The sequence below is a fragment of the Ovis canadensis genome, chromosome 16, assembly GCF_042477335.2.
Source record: "Ovis canadensis isolate MfBH-ARS-UI-01 breed Bighorn chromosome 16, ARS-UI_OviCan_v2, whole genome shotgun sequence".
Taxonomy (NCBI): Eukaryota; Metazoa; Chordata; class Mammalia; order Artiodactyla; family Bovidae; genus Ovis; species Ovis canadensis.
This window is the reverse complement of record NC_091260.1, coordinates 42,539,611-42,548,531: the sequence shown is the minus strand read 5'-3', so window position 1 is coordinate 42,548,531 and position 8,921 is coordinate 42,539,611. Positions and strand designations below refer to the sequence as shown.

Sequence of the window (8,921 nt, the reverse complement as noted above, 5' to 3'; positions counted from 1 at the left end):
TTTCCCCCTAAGCATGCAGGGCCTATTTTCAGATGCTTGATTATGGCAAGAAAGAAGAAAAGTAATGATTTTTGGTATAATACAAGCAATTTGTAGAACCAAGCATACAATTTTGCATAAAACATTGCAGGTTAAAATAATATTGTAGGTTTCAAGCCATTGCATTACAGTTGAATAATTGTCACAATTAGGTTTTGTAAAATTTAAAACTCTAAGTTTTGAAGTGAAGCAGTAAAACTAAATTCTTAAACAATGACTTTCACCTCATACAGCACAGAAGAACTATTTTTATTTGGGTTGAAACAGTTATTTACAGCTAACATTGATTGAGTCTTGGTAAAAGTCTGATAACACTTGAAGAGAAATATCCCTTCAGCTTTCTAAAAGATCAATGAACATGTTTGAGGTTAGAGACAGTCATATCTCTATGACTACAGAGATCATAGCCAATGCTAGTCTCCTACCATGGCCAAGCATATGGTGTGTTCTTTAACCTAATTCAAAATTCAAAGCACCAAAATACAATTTAGATTTAGAAAATGGGATTTGCTATTTAATCCTCTGTAATTAATGATTAACAATTTAGATGCAGAGACACAGCTAATGAGAGAAGTTTTGATTGGTGCTATTCAGTTCACTTGAGTTGCCTTTTTAAAATCAGAGGTTTGTTTCCATGGAATCCAAGAACTCTTCATAAAATAGAGAAATACATATATCAAAGGAATTAAGTAAAAGTAGGTTAAAAATAAATAATCTTACAACAACATTTGAAATCCTTTAATGATTTAAAGAAAGGAAGACATATAACACTGAATGCTAAACAAGTCTTTTGAACTTCTCTTGAGATTTTCAGATATAGATTTAATAGCATATTTATATATATATATATATATTTTACATTTTGCATGTAGGCCAGAGCTGTCTAAAATATCTCTTCATAGTAGGCTAGAGGGATCTATCAGGAGATAGAATAAAATCAGATCTGAGAAGCGCCTCAGTTCGTTAGAGTATTTCTTTCTGCTTTGACAATCAGCAGGGATCATAAATTTGAAGCAAATCGTGGCTTTTCTGCCTCTGGGTCTGTAGTTAAGACTGAGGGCGCCTCCCTTGGATGAGCGGCTGCTGGTGGAGGGGGGGCCGGGGGGACTCCTCGGTGGGGGGGGATGGCTCCCGACGACATCTGTCGGAACAGGGTGACTCGCTGGGGGACGGTGCCCCTGCCCCCAGCCTGCAGGCCCGAGCCGTGGACTGTGGTCACGGGTTGAGGGATGGAGGCCAGGGACTCGCCCACAGTGGGATGCGGTCTGGAGATCAGGGTGGAGACCTCATGGGGCAGCGAGGGCTGCGAGGCCGAGAGGGGCCTGACTTCTCGGGTCAGGCTGGTGTTGTGAAGCGCCTGCGTGCTCTTGTGAACTTCATTTTTCGGTGTGGAGCTGCCGGGGGTCTGTGGAGGTTGGGGTGGCTGCTGGGGCTGCGGTGGCTGCTGAACCTGCTGCTGCTGAATGAGGGACAACTGGGAAGCCGTGGGGGACGCATAGTGGAAAGTTCGAGTGGCTAGCGGGCTCTGTACAGGAGGGCTGCAGACAGCGGTGGTGTAGGAGCAGGGTGAGAGGATGGCTGACGGCTGGGGGGTCTGGGTGCTGGGGCTGGGGGAGTGCAGGTTGCTATGAGACAGACTGGTGGCTGTGTACACTGGCGGCGACTGTGTCCTCAGGCGAGAGGTCGGGGTAGTAGTTGAAGAGGTGGAATTCAGGGCTGTCATTTGAGGGTAATTGAGGGGAGGGATTGCCTGCACCATTTCCCTGTCGTGTTTCACAATCTGCTTCAGGATCTCGTTCTCCTGATTGTTGAAAACACCCGTGTTCAGATCCTTCTGGAACTTTTGCAGGAGAATTGAATTTTTCTTCCCTGTCAGCGAAAAGAAGATAGGCACTTAGAAAGTCTACAAATGACTGATGACAACTCCAACCACCAGTGGCTTCTGCAAACAGGAGGATGGCAGTGTTGCATTGAAGAAGCTTAAAAGTTGAGCACTTACCTTTAGACACCAAATAGAAACGTGCCTCCTGCCTCTCATGCTTCCCGTATCTTTCTGGTAAGTCTTACCTTCCACAGGAGTCAAGTTGAAAAGTCTGTAATATGGCAAAAGCCATCTTACTGAAGAAATGGAGCAATGAAGAAATAGCCTGAGGGCTACCCTGAGAGAAAACAGGGCACTTGGAACAGGATGGGTCTGACAGCAAGATTTCAGTTTCAAGTTCCTTTTTCAAGAAAGGTCAATGGAAAACATACTATGTGACAAGCTCTCTGCCTAAGGCTTTTGTTGTTCTCCAGTTGCCAAGTCCTGTCTGACTCTTTGTGACCCCGTGGAGTGCAGCATGCCAGGCTTTCCTTGTCCCTTTATTTATTTTATATAATCCTCAACTCTTTGAGGTAGGTGTGCTTATAATTCTACTTTACCTAAAAGGAGACTGGAACATAGAGCGGTTAAGACCAATGCCCAACAAAACATGGTTAATAAGTGACAGAGCTGGGCAGGAAAGCAGTAGATCTGATCAGATTGTCTACAGACTATGAAGCAGCAGCATCTCTGTCATGTGAGTGAGTGGTGGAAATGAAGTCTCCTGGGCCTCACCCACTTGTTGCACCAGGTGCTGCCATTTACTCTGATGTCTGGGGGACTGTTGCATGCATGTCTGAGGAAGAAAGGCCTTTGCTTTTGACCAGTGCCCTACGCCAGTGATTCTCTGCTCTCCTGTGTATTTATCTCATTGCTGGAGTGATAAGAGTTACTGATTTCCAGCTGTACCCTAACAACTGAATGAGAATAACCAGACAAGGGTCCAGATTTTGGTACTTTATAATCAGATTTTGTCAGGGGATTCTTATGTGCAGCCAGATTGAGAACTTTTTCATAATCTTTCCTCTTCTGAGAGGTTGTTGTGAGGATCAAGGGGCACTGATGTATGGCAAGTGCTTAGCTCCCTCTAGAACCTCAATAAGCACTATCTCTTCTTGCTATTGTCTTTGGTTTGCATTAACAAGACATTCTCTGAAAAAATAACAATTAACATCAATTGTAGGCTGATGAAAAGGGGGAAAATTAGTGATTTTTAAATGACATCTATAAAATAATGCCTTCGTAAATATGATAGCTGAAAAGTAAATCAATTTGCCAATCACTAAATAAAGTATCACATCTAAACCAACAAGGAATATATTTGAATAGAAATGTGGTATTATAATTTACTTGGCTGCTAGGAAAGGCAATCATTTAAAATGACTGCTAATCTGAAGTTTCTTCTCTTTTTACAGAATTGTCCTAATTTCTCAAAAAACAAAGACTTCTATATTAGTAGAAAATATAAATTCTTACTTAACATATTATCTTTAACTACAGTATATGCATTTGTAAGCAATGACCCCAAAAGTGAGAAGGATAGTTTTTGTGGTCATGTGAATAGTCAACATTTCATAATCTGAGTATCTGGGCCCTTGTGGAAAAATACTATAACTTTTAATGCACTGTTGGAATTTTGTGAAGATTAAAAATGCAAATACTGGTGCTCACTTGCAATTTTATGTAATTAAAATAATTTCATGCAAATTTTTCTTATAAAAATTATTGTAGTGAATTATATGAGAGAGATGCTCTATCAGAGTAACAAAGTCTCTGCTGAAATACCTTGACTTTAATGCTTTTCAAAACATGGCTAGTTGGCTTAGGAAGAAATTCATATGTTCAGAAATTAGTCTCTGGTTCTACTGTGAACACTCATGTACCACAAAGAGGGAAGCTATTTTCAAATTAAATAAAGATGCTTTCAGGAATACTCACGTCTTTCATGGGCACTGTCTCCTGGACACTAGGTCCTGTTACAGCCTCTAAGTCATCAATATGGCTTTTAATATGCGTGTTGTGTCTGGTGTGCATATGTGCTCAGCCATGTCTGACTTCTTCCAACCCCATGGACTGCAGCCCTCCTGGCTCCTCTGTCCATGGGACTTCCCTGACAAGAATACTGGAGTGGGTTGCCATTTCCTTCTCCTGGGGATCTTCTTGACTCGGGGACTGAATCCGCATCTCTTGTGTCTCCTGCATTGGCGAGTGGATTCTATTACTCATTACTATTGTGCCACCTGGGAACCCTTGGTATGTCTATAATGGTAATGCCCAAATACTACCTTTACTTCTCCTAACCAAATTTCAGATCCTTATGCAGTCTTCTGTCCTACTAATATAGAGGAAAAGAAAGATGTAAAGTGTAGAAGAAAGGCTAAAATAACCGTAACATCAATCAAAAGTCCTTACCTTTAATAAGAATGCAGTTGAAGTACCTCTTTGTTTACTTTTCAGTAATCCCAACCCCATCTCCTTTGAGTTCATTGATTCCTTCATCCCTCCCTAACTCTCTTCACCAATATTCATTGTGTACCAGGTACTGTGAATGTAACAGTGAATTAGACATGATCTTTTCATTCATAAAGCTTAGCATCTCTAGAGCAATTTAAATAATAAAAGCTGTACTGTGATGGAGGAACATCCCAGGGGTATGGGAGAACATATCCAGGGTGCTCAAACTATTAAGGAGGAGTGGAAGGTCATAGGTTTCTACAGGGAAATGATGTTTAAATTGAAATTTGAAGACTAGTTGAGTTAAGCTGGGAAAGGGAGCAGAGAAGGGTCTGGTGGGGGAGGAGAATTTGGGTGTTGAAAATGAATGCATACCACCTTCTGACATCAGAATGTTCCAGCATATCTTGGGAAGTTAACAGCAAGCCAATCTGATCTAATTTTACAATGGCAATTATTCAAATGTTTAAACTAGTGTAACTAGTAAGGCTTTATATATCAATATTTTGAGAGCAGAAAAGATTTTAAAATAAGTTGATATTTGAAAATAAAGCATCTATGTGGGCATTTCTATTAAGGCTTTTTCTGCATGAGTCTGTATTACAAACATTAAAGTTTCTACTGTGACAAGTAAAATGGACAATTATTTTCAATTTGTAATGTAAGAATAAGTATAAGGTTGATCCTCAAAATTTAAGAGAAAACGTGATAAAATATAGTTTGTAATGTAGACTCATACTATTGTATTTTTAGATCTATTTTAATGCCATCTAGAATTTGTAATCATTGTTTTTACCTTTTGGTATCACTGAGGAAATCAGACTGTGTAGCTAGTAAAAACAGAGATGAATAAACAAACCTAGAATACTTAGAAGAGAAAGTTAGTGCCTCAGATCTTTCTAGAAATGTGGCTACAGGTAATTGCTGTTTCTATGCTGGTTAATAAGTAACCTGTAAACTAGCATTTGGGACTTATGACTGCAAATATATACTCAACCACTAAATTAAAAGTGAATTATAAGTAAAGAAGAAAATAAACAGTACCTATCCTATCTAATCGGTCAATGGCAACCGTCTCAAAGGCTCTTCTCATCATTGGATATTCCTCCAGGACCTCATTGAAATTGTCCACAGAAAGTGAGTAAAGACGACAATATGTATCAGCTCGAACACTGGCAGTGCGCCTTCCCTTGGTCAGCAAGCAAATCTCTATAAAAACAAAGAAGAAAGATATGTTAGGTAATTTTCTTTAAAAGGCCATTAAGACCTACCTCAAAAAAAAAAAAATGTCTCATGGTTTGAGAAACCAGTGATTAGTCACATTTTATATTTTTTCAGAAAATCCCTTTTGATAATTAAAAGTATCCAATTGCTAATACTTAATCTTAAAATATTCTTTTTTTAAAACAATTGAGAAAAGTTGAAACAAATTTATCTCCCCCACCTCTCATTTAAATTCCCCCCAAATAACAAAAAGTTGCAGAAAAAAGAACAATAAATACAAAATGGAGTTGAAAACAGAAGGAGATCATGCTCAGATAAAAGTTTTTATGAATTCTGGAAGGCAGACAGGAGATGGTATCTTATAGATGGAAACCAAGTGCTTAAAGTGTTAGTTGCTCAGCCTTGTCTGACCCTTTGCAACCTCATGGACTATACCCCTCCAGACTCTGTCTATGGAATTCTCCAGGCAAGAATACTTGAGTAGGTTGCCATTCCCTTCTCCAGGGGATCTCCCTAACCCAGGGTTCGAACCTGGGTCTCCTACATTGCAGGCAGATTCCCACCATCTGAGCCACCAGGGAAGTGAGCACCAAATCATTGGCTTAGAAAGTCTTATGATCAAGCACAGTTGGGTCACAGGGTCACATGTATGCATTATAGGAATGCTTTAAGTAGTTCATATATTCCAAATAAGATCAGTATAAAAATTATGTTCTAAATGCATAAAGGAATTTTTCATTTATGTAATTTCTAAGGAAAATCCTTTGTTGAAACTTTGATTCCCAATATATGGTAAGCAAATATTTGCAAATTTGTATTTTCATATTAGGTAAAATTAATGACAAAAGTGATGATTTTCTATTTCATTTTCCAAAATTTATTTATTAAAATCCTGTAGATGTTACTTTAAAAAATTTAAAGTAATAGAAAAATGTTGCTTCAAAATAACATATTAGAAACAAAAAAAGAATGGAAGTATTTCTGAAATACACACTCCCAACAAAAGGAAATATAGCAAAATCATTATTGCAAAGGGCCTAAATTCACACTCCTCTAAACTTATTTAAAGAATTTCAGTTCATATTGATAAACATCATAAGTAAATTATGTGGTAGGCATTATGTCCTTGATGTTAGAATTGGAAGCATTAATCAAACAATATCTTCTTTTGTGTTAATTATATGCTGGTAATAAAAATAAAAAGATTCATTTTAGTTAAGAATTCATTTAAACTCAATCTGCTAAGAATAATAATATGCAGGCACTGTGGGAGTACTAAAGATGTGCATCTGAACTAATCTGGCAATTGAAAAGATCTTAGGAAATGCCACCTAAGCCACCAGTTACACTGTTGTTGTTCATACTGGTAGATGTTTCAAATTTAATAAATAATATTGTGGTGTGGCCAAGGTGGCCAAAGAGGAAGTCACTGAGGTCACCTCCTCCTTTAGGCACACCAAAACTACAACTGCTTACAGAGCAATTATTGATGTGAACGACCAGAAGACTAGCAGGAAATATCTTCTACAACTACAGATATAAAGAAGGAATTAGAGCAAGATGGGTAGAAGAGGCAGACATGCTGTACAGTTAAGTCCCATAACCCTGGGTAGGTGGCCCACAAACACGATAATCAAAATGGCAGAGATTCCTTTTAAGGAGAGGGGAGCCTGAACCTGATGATAGGCTCCCCAGCCTGTGAGTCCTGAAAGAGATTCCCGGAAAGTCTAGCTTTAAGGCCAGTGGAACTTGCATTCTGGAGAGTGGGGGTGCTGTGGGAAATAGACTCTATAAGAGTATCTGCAAAACCTCATACCCTCCAACATTCAAAAAGCAATAATTTGAAGGATCTGGGGTCAAACCTACTAGCTGATCTTTTAGAGTCTCCTGAATTGGCAGGAGGCAACTAGGACATACCCTGAGTACACAGATACTGGTGGCATCCATTTTTGAGAGCTCATTATACCCTAAAGTCACTGGTGCTGGTAAGCACCATTCTGGAATCCTCCTTCTATCTTATTAACACTAGAACCCAGCCCCATCCACTAACTGGTCAGCACTAGCCCTGGGACTCTCTGGTCCATGCAGCCAGCCATGCTGGCATCTCTCAAACCTAGACAAAGCAGCAGCCAGCAACCTCTACAGTAGCCGGAGTCAAAGTTACATTAGATGATACAGAGGCCTGAGTCAGCAAACTGGAAAAAAAGAGTAGTAAAAAATCACCCAGTTTGAACAGAAAAAAAAGTTGTTTTTTTTAAGTATACTTTAAAAGACCTTTGGGACATCATTAAGCTTATTAACATTTGTATTATTAGAATCCTAGAAGGAGAAGAGAGGAAAAGGCGGCAGAGAACAATTTGAAGAAATAATAGCTGAAAAATTCCCTAACTTGGGAAAGGAAATAGACAGTCCAGGTCCAGGAAGCACAGAGAGGCCCAGGGATGATCAACCCAAGGGGGCCACCCTGAGACACATTATAATTAAAAAGGCAAAAATTAAAGATAAACAGGGAAGATTAAAAGCAGCAAACTAAAAGCAACTAGTTACATACAATGGAACTCCCATAAGATCATCAGCTGAGCTTTTCAGTTCAGTTCAGTCGCTCAGTCGTGTCCAACTCTCTGTGACCCCATGAATCACAGCACGCCAGGCTTCCCTGTCCATCACCAACTCCCAGAGTTCACTCAGACTCACGTCCATTGAGTCAGTGATGCCATCCAGCCATCTCATCCTCTGTCGTCCCCTTCTCTTCTTCCCCCAATCCCTCCCAGCATCAGGGTCTTTTCCAGTGAGTCAACTCTTCGCATGAGGTGGCCAAAGTACTGGAGTTTCAGCTTTAGCATCATTCCTTCCAAAGAAATCCCAGGGATGATCTCCTCCAGAATGTACTGGTTGGATCTCCTTGCAGTCCAACGGACTCTCAAGAGTCTTCTCCAACAGCACAGTTCAAAAGCATCAATTCTTCGGCGCTCAGCCTTCTTCACAGTTCAATTCTCACATCCATACATGACCACAGGAAAAACCATAGCCTTGACTAGACGGACCTTAGTTGGCAAAGTAATGTCTCTGCTTTTGAATATACTATCAAGGTTGGTCATAACTTTTCTTCCAAGGAGTAAGCGTCTTTTAATTTCATGGCTGCAATCACCATCTGTAGTGATTTTGGAGCCCCCCAAAACAAAGTCTGACACTGTTTCCACTGTTTCCCCATCTATTTCCCATGAAGTGATGGGACCGGATGCCATGATCTTCGTTTTCTGAATGTTGAGCTTTAAGCCAACTTTTTCACTCTCCTCTTTCACTTTCATCAAGAGGCTTTTGAGTTCCTCTTCACTTTCTGCCA

General features: G+C 39.8%; 1 protein-coding gene across 1 annotated transcript in view; it reads right to left on the bottom strand.

The window, feature by feature from the left end:
* Window positions 1-1,010: 1,010 nt before the first annotated feature.
* Window positions 1,011-8,921, bottom strand: part of HCN1 (hyperpolarization activated cyclic nucleotide gated potassium channel 1) — a 448,090-nt gene continuing 440,179 nt past the window's right edge. Inside the window, exons 7-8 of the mRNA XM_069556396.1 lie at window positions 5,399-5,563; window positions 1,011-1,908 (exon numbers count right to left, since the gene is read on the bottom strand). Coding sequence (XP_069412497.1) covers window positions 1,040-1,908; window positions 5,399-5,563 — 1,034 coding nt within the window. The 3' untranslated portion in view covers window positions 1,011-1,039. The remainder of the gene's footprint in view (window positions 1,909-5,398; window positions 5,564-8,921) is intronic.